Below are 25,784 nucleotides of genomic sequence, written 5' to 3' on the forward strand. Positions count from 1 at the left end.
AAACAAAACATTAATTAATTAAAACAATTATTAACAAATAAATTAAATAAAAATAATACAAACATTGCTAATAATTTAGCAAAAAAAAAAAACAGAACAATTTTGATAAGGGATTAATCGTTAAGGTACATTTTCTGGTTCTAAACTCCCGAAAGTGGGGACTTCTTGCTTTCCTCTCTCCATATTCTCTTACATACGTACATTAGTACTCATAATTGTGATCAAATATTATTGGTTTTAAGGGAATGCATTGGAAATTATTAACAAACTTGCATAATTCAAAACAAATCATGAATTGAAGAAAAAAAAAACAGAACAATTTTGATAAGGGATTAATCGTTAAGGTCATTTTTCTGGTTCCAAACTCCCAAATGTGATGATTTCCTGCTTTCCTCTGTTCATTTTTCTCATACGTATAGACTAAATGATTAATCAACTAACCACCAAAAACATCTTCAGATTAGCTGATAATGAATATGATTATTAGTAGCAGAACTAGCTGCTCACCGGTCAACGTGATGTGTCCTCAAGATGTAATCCAGACTAGCAGGTATGTAGATCTGACAGCCAAACAGGCTTGGTGACATGTGAGCTGTGTCACATGCCATACTATGTACGAACTAACCAGGTTTTGAATGTGTGATGCTTTCACACTAAAAAGTGACAAGTCAGATTTAAGTATACTTTCATACTGAATTCGCTTTATTTCTGAGTACTGCACGCTGGGAAATTTTCCCCTAGATGCTCAGAACTTGGGAAAAAAAATATAACATTTATGGTGGTGAGAAAGGAAACATAAAATAAAGTATTAAATCTTTTGCTTCCTCTTTCTCAAGTTCGATTGGCAGTAGTCTCCAAAGTTTGATCGATATACTGTACTTGTATAACTGAAAAACAGCATACTGTGATAATTTATGTACGATGCGTACTGTAGTATTAGTACCTAGTATGTAACTGAGACGCAGTTTTGGTTTTTACAGATTTTTACGACTCCCACGCTGTCAGCCTGCCAGCTCGATGCAAAAGCACACAGGACGAGACATGGCGATGACATACTGATGAGAGGTATTAGGAGATGAAAGGTGCCTCTCTCCCATTTTCTTTCGCTCGCTCTCTCTTTCTCCGGCACACACCGAACACACACACACACACACACACACATACAGGAGCTGCTGTGTACCCCGGGGCTTTGATGAGATCAGGTTAGGGTGTGACTGCACCGACGGAGGTACAAAGGTCAATTCAGTTATGTGTCATTCTCCTGTGCTGTTATACAACGGGGCGGCGGCCCCTGAGTGTGTGCGTGTGTGTGTGTGTGTGTGTGTGTGTGTGTGTGTGTGTGTGTGTCTGCGTGCGTGTGCATCAGAGAGAAGCTGAAGAAGTGAGGTAATCGTGGGAGGCCTAATCTCACAATGCAACCGTTCACAGAGACATTCCAATGAGCTACATAAGGAGGTCTGTTTGTGTCACTGTGTGTGTTTTTGTGTCCGTGTGTGTGTGCGCATGTGTGCATGAATATGTGCATATGAAGTAGTGCGTGCACGCGCATGAGGCAATGTTTGCGAGTGCACGTGTGAGAAAAAGAAAAAGACAAAACAGAAGGAAGAGAGCCATTGAGGAGATGAGGTAATACTCCTCATTTCATCCTGAATGTGTGTGTGTGTGTTCATGTGGGTCCAGTGGGTGTGTGTGTGGGTACAAGTGTTCAATTGGCTGCATTTATGTGCATTCATGTGTGTGCATGCGTTGTCAGTCAGAGCGTGTGTGGTCGGAGAGCTCATTCAGTTGAGACAGGCCGTCATGCCGACCCTGTGCGGTGTTCGTCAGCCTCCTCAGAGCTGAAAGTCTCGCTCTATGGTTTCTTCTTCTTCTTCTCCTTCTGCAGCCCAGCAGCAAGTCTCCACATCCTCTGAATCACACTCATACAGATGTGCATGCACACCTGCAGAGTTGAAGAGTGCAAGTGTGCGCAGGATTCTCCAGAGAGACACGGATCACACATTTTTATGTGATTAGAAACTGCCAAATGCTTCTTACAGAAAGTGCATTCTCTCTAGTTGCTGCCAACGGCGCCATCTCAAGTCCTTTTAGGGCTGGACGGGAACATAAGTTGCTGTAGTTACCTGTGTGTCTGAGATCAGGTTGACATGATCAGTGAGTGACAGTTGTTTACCACTCTGCGCCTCCGGGTGTGTTGTGATTGGCCACAGTGCAGGTCAGAGAGGTTGTGTGCCTGAGGTCCCTTCCTCCATCCTTCGTCTTTCCTCTCTCCACCTTCTCCGTCATCCCCCTCTTCTTAACCTCCTAACCTGCCCTCTCTGCACGTCCTCCCCCCCTCCTCTCCATTACGCCGTGGGGAGCTCCAGCAGATCAATGATTTCATTGAGAAGGAGCCAGTGGTGCCATTAGGAGGTGAGCTCACCTTCCCCGGGGAGATCTGACACATTATTCTCAATGACCTCGCCTTCCTCTCCATCCCTCCTTCTTCAGCCCCTTTACCTTCCTCCCCTGTTTCTTCCTCTCTTTCCCCTCCTCCTCCTCCTCCTCCTCCTTCCTCTCTCCTCTCCTCTGTTTCACGGTGCTGAGAACACAGCTCTATTTTTAGGTCCAGACTCCTGCGGTCGTCACATCTGGCGCCAGTGGCCTCGGTGCTCTCACCCTGGCCTGTAGATACACAAACATACAAGGACACACACACACACACACACACACACACACCGGCCCCACCCCAGCCAGCACCAGGGGAGCACAAAGGTCAAAGAAAAAGGCCTACAAAAATATCTATGACATCACCTCCTTGCTCTGAAAAGTGTTGCAGACTTTGAGAAGCCTTGGAGCTGCACCGCGGCTCAATGCTCTGTTTTCTTGCAAACAGTCACTCTGCAGGTATGTAATGAGCTCTTTTTTTAGGCTTGCACCTTGATGAGGGGTCGTGCGAAACACTTAACTCGCACGAACTCCTGCGAGCGAGCAAATGCGTGCACATATGGACACACATAATATGATAACAGGGCCCAGAGGAGGCCTGTACCGAGTTGAGTTTTATGTAACAATGTTCTGTTTCTGCCAGTGTTCTCACCCCCTCCCTCGTCTGTCTCATTGGCCTCACATGATGAGCTTGATGTCATTTTCCCCTTCTTTGCCTCAAAAACCGGAGAACAAAAACAGGCCAGCATGTGTGTGTGTGGTGTGTGTGTCTGCATGCACGGTGTGATGCGTGCGTGTTTATGCGTCTGTGTGTGTGTGTGTTTATGTGAGCCGTTGCCAAATGTTTCCACCATGACGTGATCTCACTGCTCTGCTTGCCTCCTGCTCCTCTTCCCCTTCTCCTCCATCACTCAGAGTCCCTCGCTGGCTCGGAGGGGCCACACACACACACACACACACACACACACACACACACACACACACACAAGTGGAACACAGTCATACGTATATACTCCAGCACGCAAGGAAAGAAAAAGACATTTTCCCCCAGATGCATGCATAGGAGATGTGCATAAATCCCAAGCAGCGCAGATAAAGATTAGAGCTCGAGACGTCAGTGCAGACACACACACACGCACAATATTTAAGCTCAGATGTGCTTATAAGCAAAGTGACTAACATTTCTGTTCATCTCTTACTGTATTGTATGCACACAGAATGAACAACATGCACTATTAGGTCCTCAAACTAAGAAGATCAGTGTAAAATTTGAGCATAACTCAAATTATGCAGAGAAAAGAAAGTCTTGGATATGTTTCAGTGTTCCCCGAAAATAACCCTTAATATCACAGCTACATTAAATAACTGTGTAAGACTAAAGACAGAAAGATTAAATACTTGTGTTTGTTTCAAGATACAAACAAAAAAGCTGTAAAGCATGACTGAAATAACAAAAATCAACAAAGTGTAGATCTTATACAGAGAATCGCAAGATGCAGTTTGCCTGTTTTATACTAAGTAAAGCTTGTGGAGGACTCCTGTGGGACAGTGCTTGTACCACAGTGCCCTAAATACTTCTTCCATACTTGTTTAAGCTGCTTTGTGTATACACTCCATTCACAGTGCATACCTTCTGGCTCCTGCTGCATTTGAAATCTATCTAGAAGCCTTTTGAACGTCCCAACCCGCCCCCGTCGCGCATTCATCCAGCACGGAATAAAAATAGTTTGTTTAAACTGTTACCTAGGCAGTGTCAACACATCGGGTCAACAGGAGCTGAAGTTGAACAGCATGCTAACCCAGGGCCGGTTTCTCTGCGCTACGCCTCCCTCGCCCCCCCACCCAACATCAGCACCTCATAACTCGAACCTCACCGTGAATTTGGGCCAAGCGCTCGGTAGTTTGGTTGCTGCGCCATCAGTTTACCACTGCAGCGTTTAATCCTGATGACTCTGACACACATGTGGAGTGGAAATTTCCAAGGGCAGAAGAAGAAACTGGGAAAGGAGTAGCTATAAATGATGCTGGCTTATCCTACCCAGAGCTGGCCCTCGTCCACCAGATTCCATTCGTGCTCGGACTGCCCACCGCCGCTCCTGTCATAGCGTCATTCCCTGGAACAATGGTGGATTCCTGTTTATCACCGTGCTGTCTTGATGCTTTGAAGCTGATGCACTTTATCTCTGGCATACCGCAGCGCTGCTTCCTTATTTACCTCATTTTTTTTTTGTTTCTCAGCCATTTTAATCAGATTTAGACTGCACCTCCGCCATGTGGATGAGGTTCTATTTCTTGGCAGCCACCTGAAGTGTGTTACAGTATGAGAAAATCTATTTTAATGTGCAGTTTGCTAATAATTTTCCATAAAAAGACAGAGGGATTTTCTTTTCTAGGCTCATTGGCAATGAGTAGATTAATAGCCTGTAGCAGAGCAGAGAGTTTAAATCCTCAGCGGTTTAACACTTTTACTGGTATGTACACAGACGTGTAGCAGAGGTCTTATTACTGTGATTTCATGCTGACCACACGCAAACCTTGGGGCTGAACCTCTGGGGCTTGCCACTGCTTCCTGATAAAAGCGGGAGATTTTTCCATCGCCACAGCAACAGGCTAATTTTGGAGTTCCAGGCGAGCCAGCGGCCCCGGATTGAGGAATGCAGCAGTTTGTGATCATTCCCGGTCCTCCTGATATCTTCCCCCCTCTGCGCTCACATAAACACAAACACACAGTGACTCACACACAAACACATACACATACATGCATACATGAAGGCAGCCTACAGAGAGGCCACTTCCCACTTCTGTTGTGTAACTATTTCCTGTTTCTGATAATGTGAGATCAGGGCTCCCCGGGGTGAAAGAGGGAGACGCCTAGGGAACTCAGCATGTATGTATACAAATGTGTGTCGGGAGTGTTTGTGTGTATTTGTACTTTAACAGTGTCTTAGGAAAAAAAAAAACAGTCCAGAAGTCCCACCATCCCGCTTTAAAAATAATTTTAAAAGCACCATAAAGGCGTTGGCAGGGCGCTCACAGAAACAGCTTGCCCAGTTCCTCTCACGGCATCGCGTCATTTCTTCTCTATTGTTCTTCTGTAGCTGGCGGAGTGATGTCACTGCAACATTGTGGATGTGACACAATCACGCACACACACAGTCTCCAGGGTCTGTAATGGCAGGAAAGCCAACCCTGACCGCGGGTGTTGCGATAGCCGCTGTCACTATGTCCTGTACGCCCAAATGCAGTCTCCAGGGTGTGACGCCTTACTTCTGCTGCATGTCTGTGTGTGAGAGGGCACTGCTGAATGACCAGAAGTTCAGTCATGTGTTCACTTTCTATAAATTAATGCGCAGAGTTTGTCTTTTTTATGTATACTATATATTTTTTTTTAAATCTGTTCCGTAAACTTTTATTTGGTATTGGTATTTCAGTGAATTTTAAAGATTATTTTCATTGTCGATTAATCTGTCGATTATGTTCTCGATTAATCGCTTAGTTGTTTGGTCTATAAAATGTCAGAAAATGGTGAAAAATGTTGATCAGTGTTTTCCAAAGCCCAAGATGACGTCCTCAGAATGTCTTGTTTTATCCACAAATCAAAGATATTCAGTTCATTGTCATAGAGAAGTTAAGCACCCAGAAAATATTCACATTTAATAAGCTGGAATTTTGCCCTTTTCTTTCTCAAAAAAACGACTCAAACCGATTAATCGATTATCAGAATAGTTACCGATTAATTTAGTAGTTGACAACAAATCGCTTAATTGTTACAGCTCTAATTAATTAAAATTTTATATCACTAGAATATCAGCAGAAATATTTAAGTTACATTTCTGTTTGGAAAAGAATTATTTGAAAATACTACTACTCGAGCACTGATATGCATTTGAGGTCAGTGGAAAAACTGGCAGTCACATTTTTTTTTAAACATTTCACGCCTTTCGTTGTGCCATGAGTCATGCAGCGTGTGCTGATGAGATAATAGAAGTTGTTGTGTAAAAGAATATTGGGGGGAAACGGATCATACCAGTCAGCGACAGACACAGACAGACCACAGAGAAACAATCAGTCTGAGACTGTTAATATTATGAGACAGGTAGACAAGACACTTGTAGTATGTGTGTGTGCGTGCGTGTGTTACCAACGGAGGACCAGATGGCTTGGCTTCCAGCGCTGGTGTCAGGACTATGTGCCTGTCAGCCTGCCTGCTGCGCTGATCGGAGCTAACTAACACTGAACTGATCTGAGACCTGCCTGTCAGTCTGCATGTAGTGGCGGTACAAACTCATTAAAAACAAACTGATACGCTGTCAGCTCCTCTCTGTTGGAGCGGCGCAGTTATTACACTGCTGCCGTGTGTGTGTGTGTGTGTGTGTGTGTGAGTGCAAGACATGCGAGAGACAGTGAGGGCTGAGGTGTGTTTTCAGGGTGTTATTGCCTTTAAGTGCTGCGAGGAAACCCTGTGCATCCCAGCTCAGGCCATTAGCATTTAGAATGAAACAACCATCCGTTATGCTCAAGTGAACCTGTGTAGACAAACTCACCTCTGGGGAAATTAGACGAAAGCAGAGTGTGCGCGCACACACACACACACACACACACACACACATTCTTCATCTTTTCATTCCTGCAGACTAATGTGCATGGCTCTTACTCACTCTTTATTCTCTCTCTCTCACACACACACACACACACACACACACACATGCATCTATACACACCTCACAAAACAGCTGTTAGCCATCTCACTCTCGGCTAAAATTAACATTCACTTTATACACTCACACTTTTACACAAAGTGAATGCACAGGCTTTGTGTGCATGCAAACATATACTGTAAGCACATGCCTGCGGTGGCCAGCAGCATTTCATATTGAGTGTTAACAGCCCCCTTTTTATCCACGCACACACACCGCTGAGCATCTCCTACTGGGATTTTTAAGTAGTTCATCTGGTTTATGAGGGCCCGTCTGGTCCTGAAAGCCCCCCTTGGTGTGTTTGATAGCTTACCCTCTTCTCTTTCTTTGTGTGTGTGTGTGTGTGCATATATATCTGTGTGTGTAAACTAATTTCTTGCCAGTGAGGTAGATTTACTGCTGCAGTAGCCCCGGGGTGCAGAGCTCCTCCAGGGGGTTAAGTTGTTTGGAGGGCAGGGGGTCTTCTGCATGACTGATGCGTGCCGACCTCCCTCCAGGCTGCACAGATAGAGATGAAACTACGGCATGCATGAGCACACACACACATGGCCAAGTGGTACATCAGTGCTGCCTTAATAATCGCATACACCCCCCACCTCCTCCCGTCTGCTCTTTACATCTAAGTAGCACTTCCCTTCCATCTTCCTCTCGTCTTCACATCCTCACTTTCTTTTTGACGTCATCATCTGCCCTGAAAACGGGAAGAAGAGAGTTCTAATGAATGTTGATGGGAAGCCACACTCATACTGCACATACACTAGTGCTGGATATTGTGTGAAATTTTTGATGCAATGCAAAACCAAAACAATACTTTTTTTGGATCCTTAGTTTAGGGAATATAAATGTTTCTTTTTTTGCTCAATGCACCTGTAATAAAGACATTTGCCTAAATAAAATATAGTCTTAAAGGTCCCGACATATTGTAAAAAATTAGATTTTCATGTCTTTTTTATTATATAGCAGGTTATATATAAATACTGTAAAAGTAATGAAACGCTCAATCTATGGACAAATACACACAGCCCGTATTCAGAAACTGTGCCTTTAAAACACAAGCTGTTAAGATTTCTGTAATTTTGTGATGTCATAAATATACAATGGTGGCCGGAATTCCATATTAACACGCCATTTAGTATGCTAAAACAGTATGTGAGATATTTAAGTATGTCCAAAACCTTAGTATGAAACCAATATTACACAAACTGTATACTATCTCCAGTGAAATATTAAAGTATGCAACGCTGGACACTACAGCGGCATAAATATCCCAAAATGCAACACGGTAGTGACGACAACGTTCATAACAGACGTTGACGGAGAGCTCTGTAACGTCAATAACGCTTCAATTTAACAGTCATTTTAGTCACATGAAGTTGGTCACGAGAAGTGACGAGATAAATACTGCTCAGTGCGTCCGAAAAGATACATGCTACTGTTTATTCACAGAAAAGTTGAATGAAAGTACACATATTGAGTATGTAGTGCTTCGTATGTGATTGTGGGTTAAGCCTAAATGAATAACATCAGCTGACAGGAAGTAAACATGAACCCAAGCTGTTGCCTAGCAATCCAATTCTGTTGAAATGTGCTCAAACGGAGTGTTTCAGACAGAGGGTAGATACACGCATATCCAGGCATTCTGAAAATTAAAACATGTAAACATGTTCTAATAGAAACCTTTAAATTAGAAAAATTTTCTGATTTAGATCAATATCTAATCAAAGAATAAATTTACTAGCGTTAGAATCAGTCCAGGCTTTTGACTGCACTTTTTGACACACACACACACACACACACACACACACACACACACAAACACACACACACACATACACACACACTGCATCACTAATGTCCCTTTGCAATATGACTACATCATTTCAGCTCCCATTTCCCTCTGGATTCAAACACCCCCCGATTACTTCCAGCACCCCCAGCTACCTAATCTCCCCCTCCTCTCCTCCCCCACCCTCATTTGCTCCATCCATCCCTCCATCCATCTATCTATCTTCCCCTCTCCCTCCCCTGGTGACTACCTCACCCCCCAGGCATGGCAGCTGTGTTCTCCTGTAGGCATTACATCACTGCAAGAGCAGCCTTGTTACTGATCCCCTGACAACCAGCACTATCAACACACACACACACACACACACACACACACACACCAATACACACATGCACATACAGACACACACACACACACGCACACACACACGCATGTGCACACATGCATGTGTTTACGTATGTTGGAGCAAATAAATGTCCACCCGGTCCTGTCTGACCCCCTCAGCAATGTCCTCTCTTGTCTTCCTCTCACCTTGCATCCTCTTCACACATGGCCGCAACACATGGCTGCACACACACACACACAGCTGAACTCACACACACATTAACTCATCACCCTAACCTGCCCTATCCGGAGAATGACGACTCTCTTTCCCCTGATATCCTGACAGATGATCTGTGGTGTCGGATGACGCTCCTGTCGCTGCCTGTCTGACCAGGGAGTGAGCGCTGGTTCGGGCGTTGATGAAATGTATTAAATGAAAAGTATTTTATTTATATTATGACATTAGCACAAACTTACATGGTAGGTTTTTGCATAGAATATAAATCTAGATCGACAATATATCAACTTATTTACAGTATTGCAATATATCGCAATATATTGAATCGTAACCCCTGTATCATATGTATCGTATCTCCAGATTCTTGCAAATACACAGCCCTAATTACAATATTAAGTTACTACTGTACAAAATGCATATATAATATTGAGTAAATATTAAGTATAGTAAAGAATTGCAGGCAAAGTGTAAAAGAGTGAAGACAATGGATCAGAGAGAAGATAGCAGGCAACATCCAGTTTACAGTACCATTACTTCAATATTACTGCAGTAAATGATATATTTTCATTCACGACACTTCAACTTCACAGACACAAAATTAGATTAGAATGATAAAAAAGTAATCTCATCAGGTGCAGATAAAGTCTTTCACATGTTAATCTAACAGCCTCATTGCCTGTACATTAGTTCTCCATTCCTGTTTGCACCATTCACAACGCCTGACTTCCAGCGCAGCAGACCGGCTGTGCCATGTTGTTCTGGTCTCTAAGGCCCCTTTTGGCCTTTACACACCTTCTCTCTTTCTGTCTTGCACCGCTATTTCATGCTCATCTCCACTTCTCTCCCTGTCTGTTTTGGCTGGTCTCTGTGTAAACTGTTGCGTTGTCCCAGTAACAAGCCCTCTACCATAAAAGCACGCTCTAAATCTCAGAGATGTCAGCGGAGGAGGAGGGGGTGGGGGGACGCCCGGAGTGACCGTCCTACCTATTTCTGTCGCAGCAGGGCACACATGTGCAGTCAATAAAAAAGGCCTGGCTGTCATTTATAGCGTCTTGGCTGTAATCCTCTAATTAACACGCCTACTATTCTGAGCCTTGTTACCCTGCTGAGGACTAGAGGAGGAGGAGGAGGAGGAGCGGGGTGTGAAAAGAGTGAGACCATGGTGTTTGCTTTAGGAACCCTAAAGAGTTTGACCATTAAAACACCGGCAGCTACTTTGTTTTGTTGCTGTTGGCTTCTCCAGTGCTGCTGCTGCTGCTGCTGCTGTGGGTTTGCAGGTGTTAGGAAGTCAAGTGTTTTTAAAGCTGGTTTTATGGCTTCAAGCCACACGGACAGAACAACCAAACCGAGGTGTGCGTTCAAACCGGGATGATGATCGGCGCGTTTGAAGTGTAATAACCCTAGCTGACCACTGTGGAGTGCCACACCTGCTCCAACCAGCTTCAGATGACACACAAAGTGTGTGTGCACATGTGCGTAATCCTCCGTGTTTGTTCTTGGTTCGACATCCTCCCAAAACCAATGTCTGCATTTTTCACAAAGCTCATCATCACCAAGTGACCTATTTCCTCTCTCCGCTCCCTCTCGCTCAGTGACCCACAGTTGAGCGGAGGGGTGACGTAAGGCTGTTCTCACCCGTGTGTGATCATTCAGGGGTCTGCAGCGATGAGATGAGGTCAGCCAGTGAGCGTGCAGCTGGCCCCCTAACTAGACATCTTGTATAAGCTTATTTGCCTTTTTTTTCTGGAGCGTGGCTCGCTGTGGCGATGACTTAATGCACTTGAAGCCCATCTGACCTGGTTTGAATGTAACCAGTGTACCGTGATGTCTCAACCTAAGACTGAACAGACAGTCAGACAGGACGTTTGACTGGCTCACTCATGGCAGTTGCTGTTTTAAAGAATCCGTGCTATTTATTATCAGCAAGAAGTTGAACAAACTAAAAAATGGCAGCTAAAACAAAGCGCCATGTTAAATTGATCATGTTATACAAACCTATGTTAACTTATTTGGGCTTGGAAGTAGCTGTATTTGCATAGCAATGTGTTAACATTCAGTCTCCTCCAGCGGTTATGTTGAATCCTTTGTTTCCATAGCTGGACTTGTGGCCTACGTGTTTGTCATTCCATAGTAAAGTACCAAAAGTCTGTGGCCTGTCAAATGGGATGATGGCTGCCGACCACGAGCTTGTTTGGTCTTCTCATCACCTCCAGTCTTCCCTTCCTCTTTAGTCTGCTTTAGTTTCTTTTTCTCTATTCCTACTCCTCCTTTTTGTTACAGCTTCACTTTCTTTCTGTCTCCTCTCATCCTCAAACACGAGAACACAATGTCCAAAGACAGGCGCGTTAGACATGAACCAGCGCAGGAAACGTGGTGAAGTCGCACACATTCCCTCACCTTCAGAGACAAATCAGCTTTCAACACACTGACAGTCTTAATCCCCCTCTGCAGTGAGTGTAATGTGCTCTGAAGCTACAGTACATTTAAGGCAATCAAGCTTCTTAAAGGTGCAGAACCTTGTTTGGCTTTAATATGAAAATGATATGGGGCATTTGAAAAGCATAAATCTGCATTTCATGTATTTATTATTGCATTGAAACTGTCAAGTTCACAAACACTTAGAAAACATTATCTTTCACCTTAAGAAGCATGTTGTCATGCACATCAAGACAAGCATTTTCCTTTCTTCCCTGTTATCAACAACACAGATAATACGCATGTGTTGTAGCCATGTGTAACGTGTCCACTAAACAGCCTTATGGCCGCGTCTTTTAGCCTCCATCCTGCTCCACAGCTAGGCCCCTGAGGTGGCCGCATATTTGTTGGGTGAGTAAGGAATGTGGTTACATGCCTTAGACATTAGCTATGACGGAGCGCTGGCTCCACAAGAGAGGGAGGGTGCAAGGGAGGTAGGGAGGAGGAGGAGGAGGAGGAGGAGGAGTGAGGGAGGGAGGGTAGAGTCTGAGCTCACGGCAAGTGAGCTCATTCACCCCCAGAGCTCGAGGAGAGAGTGCAGCTCCGTCATCCTCTTTGCTGAGAGAGAGAGAGAGAGAGAGAAGAGGAGGGAGGGAGAGGGAGGAGTGTAAGCCAGCGACAGAGCGAATGGGAGACTGGGAGAGCAAAGCAGCACAACAATAGTGGGCTGCTCTTCTGGCTGTGGACTCACAGAGACAGAGAGAGCGCTCAGAGAGACACACAGGCGCTCTGTAGACCAGCTGCAGGCTCATTACAGCTGGCATATATACGTACAGGCATTACAGACTTTTGTTTTTCCTCTTGCTCTCTGTGTGGCGACCATTCTTCACAAAACCACAGAATTACTGAATTTTGATGCAGGAGCATTTTAAGAATTTTTGTGGTCATTTGGAGGGATTTTTTGGCCATAGATGGTGAACTTGAGGAGCGCGTCCACAGACATCTTGGACTAGTTTTTTGTTCTACTGGGTTCTGTTCTCAGAGGGTCACAGCCTGGACACTGGAACAGCTGACCAGAGTGGACTTGAGGAGTTTGGTCTACTTGGGATTGTTACACTCACAGACTTTGGGCTCACCCCCAATCAGCCCTCTAGAAAAGGAGAACACTCCTGTTTGTTTGTTCTGACATTTTTTACGTGGCTCGCTCCATCCCTGAAGGAGGGGGCACCAGAACATTTCCATTTAGTGTGTGTGCGTGCGTGTGTGTGTGTGTGTTGGACACAGAGTGTGTTCTGGGGGATGCCTCTGGATGTGGTGATCACCCCAGCGGAGGACTGTTTTTGGCCGGACCTGCAGGACACAGACATGAGGCTGAAGATCAGGGTCCGCCGAATGAAGGAAGGGAGAGAACTACGAGGTGTGTATCCACCTGGAATCTGGAGAGCAGGAGAAGTGATGTGTGTGTGTGTGTGTGTGTGTGTGTGTGTCTTTCTGTGTGTGTGTGTGTGTGTGTGTGTGTGTGAGAACATCCCTCCTGGCGAGTAACATGTTGAGGATGTAGGCCTTTGTGTACTGAGAAGCTATCATACATACAAAGAGTGTGATTTAATGTGATATAAACACAGACGTGGCTGGGTGCTGGGCTGTAAAATGCACCACTGTTGCATACAGTTGAAGGGGAAAGCCCCTGATAACAGTGTGTGTGCACTGCAGATGAGTACAAAGGGGCCCTCAGGTATTGAGGTGTTCCAGTCCAGGCGCACTGCAAAAGAAAGATAGACGTGAATTGAATTTTAAGGACGTGTACAGGATCAATAGTGAGATTTACTGCTACAACAGGCTTAAAAGAATACATGCCGCTAATTGTTTTCCCACCTTTTTTGTTTGCGCAGTTAATGTGTTTAGAGAGACAGAATGGGAAGAAGGAGGATTAAGGGGATGACATTATGAAGACGAGAAGCGATGAAGAGGAAAGAGAGGAGAGAAAAAGGGCTCAGGGGGAGGAAGAATGAGAGCCGTGACCCACGGTATGACATAGTGCTCATGCTCTCTCAGCCTGCGGTCATTGAGATGTAAAACTATCACAAAGGCTCTTTCTCTTTCTCTTTCTTCTCCTCTGCTCTTGGCCTTTCTCTCGCTCCTGCTCTCCCTCTCTCTCTGCAGAATGGTGTCTTGTGGAGATTATGTTATCAATATGTGTGCAGTGTGCACTGCAGGTGTTTAACATAACACCTTTTCACACAGAGCGATGAGGCAATGCAGAGCTGCTGTGAAAGGAAAAATCCTTTTCATATAGCAACACACTTACATGCATTTTGCACAAACTACCTATTCAGTCATTATGATGCTGGTGTTCTAGTTGGATCCTTTGGGTCATAAATATACGGCTGTAAAGTTTCTATGCAAATGTGGACGCTATATGCATATCAGAAAGCCGGTTCAAAGCAGTCGGCACAGCAGCCCTCCACACCTGCCACACTTCACGCTGATAGGTGTGTGTTTCTTTGTGTGCACATGTGCATCCCATCTCAGCGAGGTTTTGCAGCTGGAAGAGTCAAACTCTCGGAGAACGCTAGCAACAAAAAAAAACAAAAAAATCACACATTTGCAATCAGCAGGTGAAAATAGAATTGCGTCTGTCACGGGGTTATTTCGAGTCGCTTCGACACGTCTCTGTGGAAATAGACTTGTGAATGCAGGCTAAATTACAGGAGGCTTTACAGTCCTGTATTGCAATAACACGGCGCTGCTGAAACAGCAGTTGATCAAAGTGACACACTCCCGCTATCTGTCTACCGAGATAGAAGAACAATAAACAGTTTAACCATCAGCCAGGATGACACGCTAATCACTCAGTCATTCCCGGCCATCATCAACCTGAGCGTGAAAAGCGATGACATCATCCCCACTACCTCATCTATGGTCTGTCAATCTACACACGTCTGACAGACTCTATCCTCCCCCCTCTCCCCCCTAAAACACACATACACTCCCATCGCTTCTCCAGGCTGCAGCACGGCCTTTGTGGAGCTGAGTGGGACATGTGTGCAATGATGTCATGTTGGTGGGAGGGTGAGGAGGGGTGGTGGTGGTGGTGATGGGGGGGGAGGGAGGGGGTCACATTGAGATGCTAATGTCCCCTCATAGTGGAGGGGACAGCTGGAGGGGCACAGAGGATGGCGTCATGTCTCCCCCGATATGAACCACAGAGGAGAGCAATGGAGGGGTGCGGGGGGACTCATTCAGGCAGATCAATGCCCCCAGGCTGCCGAGGGTTGTGTGTGTATGTGTGTGTGTGTGTGTGTGTGTGTACTGTTTTGTGTGCGTCCCCCCCTCTCCATTAACAGACGAGTTAAAGAGGGCAACTGGAAGCTACACACACACACACACAGAAGCGAGAGGGAGGGAGCGAGCTTGTATTGACGAGGCAGTCAATTGTACCAACAGCAGCAGTGATGTAACAGCAGAGCTCCCATTAACCATAACAGCCAGGCAGGTGTTGTGTGTCTCTGGTCGTCCGCTCAATATCTCCGGGATTCCACTTCCATTCATCTTCCAGCTCTCTGCATCGATTCACAGCAGCAGCAGCAGCACAAAAAAAAGCCAGAATTTGATCCAAATATCTTCCACCAAACATTTTTCACATCTGCGGGATAATAACCTGCACTCTTAAATGTGAGTATTTAGTTGTAGGAAATGACTGATGAAGAGGAGGGGGGAACCAGCGAACAAAGGAGGCCTGAGTGCTTCAGCTATGACAGGCCAAGAGAGGAAAATAAGCAGTTGCATAAGTGATGAAGTGGGCAGAGGAAAACGGAAAAAGGAAGTCACCGCTGGCTAGCATTGCCCATGGCGACACAGTGCCCTCTTTCCCGGTTGTGTTATTTTCTTTCTACTCAAATGTTTTTTTCTCTTTTTTTTTCTTGTAGCGTGTGTTCAAAATTAGGTTAGTCACATCCTGTCCAAGTACATTTCCCAGAAGTACATGATACAAAACGTGATCAGGAAAGCCCGAAAATTAAAGTTTGAATTAGCATTTCTGTGTGGCACAAGGTCACGACTTCAGCATGTGACTGGAAATTATATTTCTGTTCAGTGTGTTAATTTTCAGATGTAATTGTAGGGTAGTAGGATACACCCTCCGGCGAGCATAAAGCCACCTCTTGATACATATTGGAGTTTCCCTGACTTTTGAAGCTTTATCTCTTGAGTTCAATGAAGCAGCTTGTTAGCCTCCTCTGATTATCACGCCGCGCTGAAGGTGAACTCATCCCTCCCAGTTGACTTTCTGATGTCATCTTCACAGACAGCTGGGCTGGTGTGTGTCACAGGGTATTTTCAGTGACCTCAGTATGAGTGTACAGTGTGTGTTATGTGTGCGCTCGGATTGGAATGGACAGATGTGTCATCGTTGTCGTTTGGAGAATGTGAGGCTATGTCTCTTTGGGTTATTTGGTGCTCGCTCTTGTGTGTGTTTGTCTGCCCTTTGGACGCTCTGTGCGTGTTTTATTCCATCTTGACAGCACTCAGTGGGGACACGATGAGCCAACTGTCATCAACATCACTGCCCTTCCTCGGCCTGTCATGGCAACCTTAAGTAGAGCGGGCTCAGGTGACGAGGTGACAATGGCACGCTATCTCCTGTGTGACTAACATCCATTTGCGGCGGCCGCGTTGAACTTTGACTACAAGGAAGGTGTTTGTAATTGTGTTGACGTAATGTCACTGTAATGTAATGGCCCTTAGAAAAGCAGGCAGGCACACTCAGTCCTGCTCTCTTATCTCTGACTTCAGCCTCCCTTCGTGCCGGTAACCCCTTACTCACCCTCCCAGTCCACACGCTGGCTCGCCACTCTTCCTGCCATTTTTCATGCTTATTTAACACGAGATGAGGTCACCTACAGCAAACGCCGGTGTAATCATTAATCCAGACGCACACACACGGTCAAAGGGCGCAAGTAATTTCATTCATGCGTTCACTTCCCTTCACACACACAAACACACTTTCTCTGTCTCCACTGTGGAACGTCCTGTCTTCTGTCCTTCTAACAACTCTCTAACAATGTCCTCGCTCAGAAAGGGAAATAGCTGCAGTGTGACGTGAGGCTTTTCCTGTTGATTTAAGTGTCTCCAGGAACATGCCGCTTCCTCACACTGACACAGTATATATGCCTGTGTGTAGTGGGGGGGCTATATGTAGCACCATTTATTTTCTTTGCATGTGTGTGTGTGTGTGTGTGTGCACCAGCAGCTTGGGAACAGAGGAACCAGGAAGAAACCCTTCAAAGAACTACCCCTTCCTCCCTCTGTTTTATCAATTACTGACACTAGTGTAGCACCGCCCATAGTAGGATCACTAGAAAGGGCCTCTTGTGGAAATTGTACAGCGCCAGCACAGTCTAAAGTCAAACTGTGAACTACAAATGTCTGTTTAGTCTACTCTAAAGAGGCCAAAAAGGTTGGATCATATACGCACATGCTATTCTTTGCATTAAGCTTTTCCTTCCTGTATCTCAGTTATCTGACCACTCGTTCTACATCCATGCATCTACCCTTCCCTCCACTCCACCCCCCCATGTGGAGCGCTGATGTCATTGCTCCGCCGGTTGCCATTAATAGCTGGAAACAGACAACCCTTCTTCACTTTGCTCTTAAAGGGACAGTGCACCCAGAATAGCTCTGGGTCATGAGGATGAAGCCTCAGAAGCTGCGGTGTTGCGAAATAGCGCAAAAATACCAAAGCTGCTATCCTCTGAGCGTTTGCAAAACCTTCATTTTGCAGCAGTGTGTGTGTGTATGTGTGTGTGTGTTTACGTGTGTTTGTGTGTGTCGGCCAGACGTTGCTACATGAGTAGCGCAGCTGGGTGTGTGTTACAACGGAAGGCGATGTCCTGCCTGTGCCGTGCTGTGTGTGCTACTTTAGAACAGTGATGTCATGTCTCAATCACTCTCACTCTGTGGCCGTGCATGTGTGTGCGTGTACATGTGTGTGCGTGTGTTTGTGTGCATTTGGTCCCAGATTGGGTCAGGCAGGGCTGAACTAAGATTAGGTCCTAATCTCTTTTCTGGGGCTCAGGGTTTCCTTGAAGCACTCCCCTACCACTCTACACACTCCTCAGCGAGGTCATTACCCACTCCTCTACACACACACACACACACTTCACCCCCACCTCCTCTCGTTGGCCCCCACCCTGTAGTTATACAACCGCCGTACTGCAGAGTAATGATGAGTGTGGGTATTTGTGTGTGTGTGTGCAGGGGTGGGTTGTATGTGTGTGTGGACGGAGACTTACAGACAGCGAGAGTGAATATTGAGCATATGTTGACTATTTGATCATGTTTTCAGATTGTATCTTCTTGTTAACGTGTGTGCATATGTATGACCGTGCGCGCGCGTGTGTGTGTGTGTGTGTGTGCTGCGCGGTTGTCAGGGGGATGTTACTGGGCCTCTGTCCTGGCCCTGCACCTGTGGCCTCTCTCATTCCCCCAGCCTGACGCAATGCACTGCTACAGGACATGAGCTCATGCAGGAAACAGAGCCACACACACACACACACACACACACACACACACATATGCCAAAAGTGGAGCCGCCTGCCTCTTAAAGGGCCAGACGCACACATTCCTGGCCGCCCAACAGTTAACCTAACTCGCACACAGAAGCACAGAGAGCCTCTTTTTATGCTCCCGTTGCACTAAGCAAGACCCAGACATTGTAGCCCAGATTCTCCTCTGAAAGCCCACAGAGCGTCTGCTAATGGTGCTCTCGATGAGTTCATGGGAGTCTTTGTAGAGTGTGTTGTGTGTGTGATTGCTGCGTGCAAAATCATTAGTAACCCGTTCTCTTCTTTCTCTGCAGGAGGTTTCGCTGCTTTCTCCTCCTGTTTCCCCGGCCTGTGCGAAGGGAAACCTGCCACTGCTCTGCCTATGAGCTTGTCCCAGCCCTGCTTGCCTGTGGCTAATGTAGGGCCCACCCGCATCCTGCCACACCTCTACCTGGGCTCACAGAAGGACGTCCTCAACAAGGTAGAATTAAGTTTGCGTCTTTTCACTCATTTTATCACCGTCATTGAAAGACTTGTTATTGTTACCTGGCAACAAAACATAACCTTGAACTAATTTTTTATCTCTATCTCTGCAGGATCTGATGGCTCAGAACGGTATCACCTATGTGCTGAATGCCAGCAACACCTGCCCCAAGCCAGACTTCATCAGCGAGAGCCACTTCATGCGCATCCCTGTCAATGACAACTATTGCGAGAAACTGCTCCCCTGGTTGGAGAAAACTAATGAATTCATAGGTAAGAGGGGCGGAAATGTAGTAAAACAATAACGTGTTTGGATTGAAGATTAGCAATACAAAGCAAACTTGAGAGAAGTGTCTCTAATGCCGTGATATTCAATATGACATATCCGCATGTTGTCACAGTTAATAAACGCTCATGCACAGCTTAGGTAACAATAGTGGCAGGTTTAATAACACATCCGTTAAGGTGACCCCCCCTGTGCTCTTCCAGGAAATGTCAGTTTGCTTTCAATGGACACTGATTGTCTCCAGACACTTTGTGCTAACCATGTGTATTCATATCTGTTCGTTTCCCCCCCAACAACAGACAAAGCTAAGGTGTCAAACTGCAGAGTCATTGTGCACTGCCTGGCTGGGATCTCGCGTTCAGCAACCATCGCCATTGCATACATCATGAAGACAATGGGCTTGTCATCAGATGATGCCTACAGGTACGCTTGCTCCTCCCACCCACCACCAGCTGAGCTAAGGTGTCAGCCCCAGTAAAAAGGCAACTTGCTGTTGAAAGTAACGCTAGACGTCATTTTCTCATTCTCCCTCCCCAGTCGTGAGAAATTAAATTGTTAGATGCCTGCTACGAAACAGTTAGTGTACAAAAAGTAAGTTCTGACCCTGTAATGCCTATTTCTCAACTCAAATGTTTTCAGAAACATCTTGTAGTGTACTGTTTAGCAGTAAAATGAGAAAGTTTGGGATCTGGCAGCAATATTGAGATCAGTTGTGGAAATACCAAGCACCGCCCACCAGCTGGAGCAAACTTTCTGGTGAGAAATAGGCATTACAGTTACAGAATATGAATTCATATTTGATCAGCGCTGCCTAGTTTGACCATTTCGCCGAAGTCTGCACTAGATTTTTTAAAGCCTGAAAACAGAGCCATGAGTCTAGTTATCTCTCAGAACACTTGAATTACAATTTGCTGAAAGGTTATTATGGAATTTTTGCCCAAAAACATTTTGCCTACTGCCGTTTTAAAACTGTTTTCCTGTGACTAATATGTTCCAACTCTTTTCCTCCTTACAGGTTTGTAAAGGACCGAAGACCGTCCATATCCCCCAACTTCAACTTCCTGGGTCAGCTTCTGGAGTTTGAGAAGGAACTGCATATCTTGCAAGCTTTGACTTCAACCTCTGATGACAAGATCTCAGAAAACAGCACTAAGCAAAGCGAGATGAACGGCCACCACAGCAACTATGACTCGTCTGTAGCAGATCCACACATCCCGCCAGAACCCAAGCTGCCGTCACCCACCTCCCTCCAGCAAGGCTTCAACGGCCTGCACCTTTCTGCGGAGAGGATCATGGACACTAACCGGCTTAAACGCTCCTTCTCCCTGGACATTAAGTCGGTCTACTCCCCTAACAGTCCCAGCACCTGCCCCAGCCTGGTGCCCACACACTCTGAAGACGTCCCCAAGCTGTTCAAGCTTGACAGCCCGGGAACGGGCACCTCCAACGGTGTCTGCTCCCAGTCTCCCGTCCTAGACAGCCCCAGCTCCGGCGACTCACCGTTCCCCTCACCAGGCAGCGGGGGCAGCATCGGAGGTTTGGGGCTCAGAGGAAGTGAAGGGGTCCACAGGTCTGGTTCTTCCTCATCCAGGCCCAGGAGGAAACCCAAGCATTGCTCCGGCAGCTCCCCAGTCCACTCCCAACCGCACCAACCTCCACAGTCCCTCAGTTTGTCGCTGGACCACAAGAGCCCCAGCCCGGACGAGAACCTAAAGGGCTCCCTGCTCCTGTCGCTACCCTCCCAGCCCACCGTGGGCTCTGGGGCCATGTGGACCAAACACAGAGACACCGTCCAGGCCACCACTCCCGTCACTCCAGTCACCCCCACCACAGACGCCCCCTGGCACTTTGGGGCAGTGGAGGGCGGCGAGGGAGAGATGGAGCTGGGAGGAGGACGGGACGGAGGAGGAGAGGAGTCGTCGGTGAGGTTCGGAAGCAGCTCGGCGTACGTGGCGTTTGGCTGCAGCGAAGGCGTGCGGTTACGAGACAAATCCCAGAGGGAGAAGTCCTCGGCGCCGCAGACACAGAGAGACCACCGGGACTCCACATCGTCGTCGTCCTCCACAGTGACCCTGTCCAACAGCGCGAACAACAGCGGGCCTGCGTCAGAGAAGCAGTTCAAGCGGCGCAGCTGTCAGATGGAGTTTGAGGAGGGCATCTCCGAGACGCGATCCCGAGAAGAGCTGGGGAAGATCGGGAAGCAGTCGAGCTTCTCTGGGAGCATGGAGATCATCGAGGTATCCTGACAGATAATGGACATGATCAGGGATGTCCCTTGGGGGCAAAAATGGACCTGGTTAGAGGGAGTGCAAGAGGACATATGACGGGGAGAAGAAGAAGCTTTTTTTTTCGTGCTCCCCTCAAAGACAGTGTTAAAGACTCCAACTGAGAGAAGGACAAATAGATACACAAGCTGAGAGTTAATGTGAAAAGGTTAGCAAGCGAACTAGCATTCGCACCGGAGAGACAGAGTCTGTGACGTGGTGCTTAGCCATCCTGAACTCTCATACAAATCTGAATAAAAGTCTGGGGGAGGGTGGGGTACAGGGGGGGACTGTAGGTACTGAAACTCTTCATTTTTCTGAGCTCTGTCACAGATTAAAAAGAAACGACCCAGGACAAGTGTCATGTTGCATCCTCACTATATAGAATATCCCTATTTTGACAGAGTTGGGACACAAAACTCTCGCCTGCGGTCAGATGTAGTGTGCTTCAGTGGGTGTATAGCTTGTGATTTTGAACCAAGCCCCATGTTTCCTCCCAAAGCTTCGCCACAGTGTCAGAAAGCCTCACAACCTCGCACGGCTACGTCCGCCCCCCCCTCTTCCCAGTGTCTCTGCCTGCTACAGACTCTGCATAACAACATCAGACAACAACAACAGACTCCTTAACAGCACCGTCTCCTCACCATCACCACAGCACAAGGCAGAGGAACCCAAGGACTTGATCTAACGGCGGTACTGTATCCGAACAATGAAGGATCCTCAGCAGTTTGTTGCTGAAAAAACTTTTGAAGACTCGTAGCAACGGGCAGTGTCCCCCCAAACCCTTAAAGCACAGCGTGTCTTTCCTGACTCCCTTGTTTCCAGTGTTAACAGCGTGATGGGGACTGAGATTTCGGGATGGTGGCGAGGGTTCGCTATAACGGCCCTTCAGCTCCTTTATAAACCCCCCCCCACAACCCCTCCCATTGCTCCCAGTCACCATCTATGGTCACCACTGAGCATGCACCAGAAAGGCTGACTACAGACAGACAAATACTATATATACAATATGAATATATATAGCAATTTTAATGGACTTCTAATGGACTTTTTTTGTTCAGTTATAGTTTTAATTTATTGTATTGGTTCATTCTGGTAATGAGAAATAATATAATGTTTTGTGGATTTATTTCTTTTTTTCTTTTGTTGAATTATTATTATTATTATTTGCTGTATGGTATTTATGAACACACACTCAAAAAACAAATACACACATTCAACAAATTCAAGCAAGCAATATGTGCTGTTCCTTCTTTGGGGAGAGTGATGTATGACTTTGAAATGCACTTTTTTTCTGCTTTCTGATAACCCGGTTCAGTTAACCCCCTCACACACGTGGCAACGAGATTTGGAGGATGATACAGACATCCCACTGGAACTGGATCTCTGTAGTGTATATTCATGGATTTATCACAATCGAGGGCTCAAGCGTTAACTACATTTTTTGTTTGACAGTGTGCAGCAGAGGAGGACATACTTTGCTCATACATGGTAAAAACATTTTCCGCCAGTGTCACGAGTTCTCGCATAACAACAACAATATGCATCAAACGCACGCTCTTTCACAAGTTTGAGATCTATAGACTCGCACCAAGTGTCCTCTCCGAGCCAGCACCAACCAGTTTGCCATCATCATCACCAAAGTTGAAACCAACACACACACACACACACACACACGTCGTATACTGTATGCACTTACACATATTCTCACACATGTAAAGCATAGGTGGCCCTACACACCCTTTTGTTCATTCTCAGGAGATCTTTCAGTGAGCCAAGCCCGGCACAGGGTACACAGCTGCTGGTACATCAGCACAATGCATGTCCGTAAAGCTCCCTCGCTTTCTCCTTCTCTCTCTCTCTCTCTCTCTCTCTCTCTCTCTTTCTGTCTTTTTTTTGCTCTTATTTCTTATTTTCCAAAGCTTTGATTCAAAACAGCGCAACAAAACAGAAAGGAAAAAAAAGCGGATCTTCATATTCTTGAGGTGAAAGAAATGAAAACTTTGCTCTCCTGGTGCGAGATGGTTATTTATTTATAATGTAAAATGTGTTTATTTTTCCTTTGACCCTTGATTAGCTTTTCTCTCTGGTGATCTCTGACCTTTGACCTTGGGCTGCTGCAGCTACAGTAAGTTCAGATAGAGGCTTAAGCAACCTCTCCTCTCCTCACCCTCCTCCCTATATTTTTAAGAAATGTTGTTAGAATTATTTATGACATGTAACAAAGATGATGCAGGCTGTCCCATTTGCTAAAATTGTTGTTATCGAAATATTATTATTATTATTATTATTATTATTATTACTATGTTGTGTAAATAGCAACTCATCTAAGAACACTGATGACTTTAGATGAGTTTTTAAAAGAAAATCCTGATACCTTAGGCTGCTTGACGCAAAAATACCTCAGGTTCTATTGAAAGGCTTTTCCTTCCCCTGTACATGTTTTGTGAAAATGAGACAAAAATACAGACATGACAAAATACAAACTCCTCTCTGCTTCTTCTTCTTCTTCTTCTTCTTGTGTGCTTGCATGGGGGCTGAACGGGGTCGGGAAGGGAATCCCACCGAACAGACGAACAACACATTACGACATCCCATACGAGTCCTGGAGACTTGCTATTGATTTTGTGTTTAACCAACTCCACTCCAACCACAAAACACAGCTTCATTGATTTTTTTGTTTTTTCCAGACTGTGCCGCATGCTTCTAAATGCCGATGGGATCGTGAATTATTTAATAGATGTGTTCAAAATAACTTTATACAAGGGCATGCTTGCCATATTATGAAGTTTACATCAAATCATTCCTTATAGTGTAATACGATCGGAAGACAATTCAACACAACTGTAAGGAAGTAAAAGTAGCGATACTGCTACGTAAAAATATTCGTACTCGCAAGTAAATCTCTGAAAATCATACTTTGTAATAAAAGTACAAAAGTATCATCAACTAAATGTACTTTAATATGAGGCTACAACTGGAAACAGCTAGCTTAGCTCTGTCGTTTCCATCCAAAAGTCACATCTAAAGCTAATTGATTAACACATTATATGTTGTATATTGGACTGGACAGAGCCAGGCTAGCTGTTTCCACCTGTTTCCAGTCTTTAAGCTAAGCTAAGCTAACCTGCTGCTGGCTGGCTTTATATTTACTATATAAAATCTAGAGATTTAGACAAGAAGACTGATATCACTCTTCTTGTGTAAATCTCTGCAAGAAAGCAAATACTTCACATATTTCCCTAAAGTACAATATTACCCTCTGAAAGGTCGTGAAGTTCATGTACAAAGTAGCAAAAAATTACTCAAGTTAATAAATTTGCAGTGGTGGAAGAAGTACTCAGATCTTTTACTTAAATAAAAGTAGCAATAACACAAAAAATACTGTTACAAGTAAAAGACTTCATTCACAATTTTACTTTAAAAGTATAAAAATATTAGCATCAAAATATACTTAAAGTACAAAAAGTAAAGGTACTCATTATGCAAATAATATATATATATATTTATAATTTGATATATGTATATATATATATATATATATAATTAATGTGTTCATCACTTTAATGTTGCAGCTGGCAAATGTGGAGCTCATTTAGTCATTTCCTACTTTATATTTATTTGTATTATTGGGAATTTCACCAAGGGTTCAATAAATAGGCTATCTTCATCCATAATAACACCTCATCATGTATTTGTTGATTATATTTTGTAGTTATAATCTGAATCAGCAAAGTAACTACTAAAAGTATCAAATAAAGGTAGTGGAGTAAAGAGTACAATATCTACCTCTGCGATGTAGTGCAGTAGAAGTATAAAGTAGTATTTCAAAATTGTACCGAAGTACAGTACTTGAGTAAATATACTTAGTTAGTTTACATCACTGTAAATGTGTGTGTATGATTCCTTGGTTGCTTTATTGAACCTCAGAGTCTACAGGGTCACTGAACGTGTTCTACATCCAGAAGTGAATGTTAGCTGTTAATAAGGACTCAGAAGCTGAATTGTAAAAAATTAGAAATACAAAGGTTCTTGTGTTAGCTCACTACTAACAGGAGAAATATGCAGGTACAGTGCAGGTTGGCGACTGGTCTGTGCCTACATCGGTGATTCAGTTCCACAGAGACCCAGAGGCACATCTTGACATATGTAAGAATATATAGATACATCTGTGTCTGAGAATAGAGAAGCGACAACGTCACCCTGTTGTTCCCTGTCTTCTCTCAGATTGACTCAATGTCTGTCTGGTATTATTCTTCTGCTTCCTCTTCTCACATCAACCACGCACCTCTTCCTTATCCTGACTGTCTGCGGGCACA

The 25,784-nt window shown here is 45.2% G+C and overlaps 1 protein-coding gene across 4 annotated transcripts in view; it reads left to right on the forward strand.

Moving 5' to 3' along the window:
• The window catches only part of dusp8a (dual specificity phosphatase 8a), a 49,152-nt gene extending 25,201 nt beyond the window's left edge, over positions 1–23,951 (forward strand). For 3 of the 4 annotated variants that reach the window (XM_037767878.1, XM_037767879.1, XM_037767880.1), the window contains exons 4-7: positions 18,747–18,913; positions 19,029–19,188; positions 19,501–19,624; positions 20,217–23,951. In XM_037767878.1, coding sequence (XP_037623806.1) covers positions 18,747–18,913; positions 19,029–19,188; positions 19,501–19,624; positions 20,217–21,447 — 1,682 coding nt within the window. In that variant the 3' untranslated portion in view covers positions 21,448–23,951. Of the gene's footprint in view, positions 1–12,460; positions 13,305–18,746; positions 18,914–19,028; positions 19,189–19,500; positions 19,625–20,216 lie in introns of those variants that run through there. The other variant, XM_037767881.1, reaches the window with a different exon arrangement.
• Positions 23,952–25,784: the final 1,833 nt, after the last annotated feature.

Source organism: Sebastes umbrosus, chromosome 4 (genome assembly GCF_015220745.1).
Source record: "Sebastes umbrosus isolate fSebUmb1 chromosome 4, fSebUmb1.pri, whole genome shotgun sequence".
Taxonomy (NCBI): domain Eukaryota; kingdom Metazoa; phylum Chordata; class Actinopteri; order Perciformes; family Sebastidae; genus Sebastes; species Sebastes umbrosus.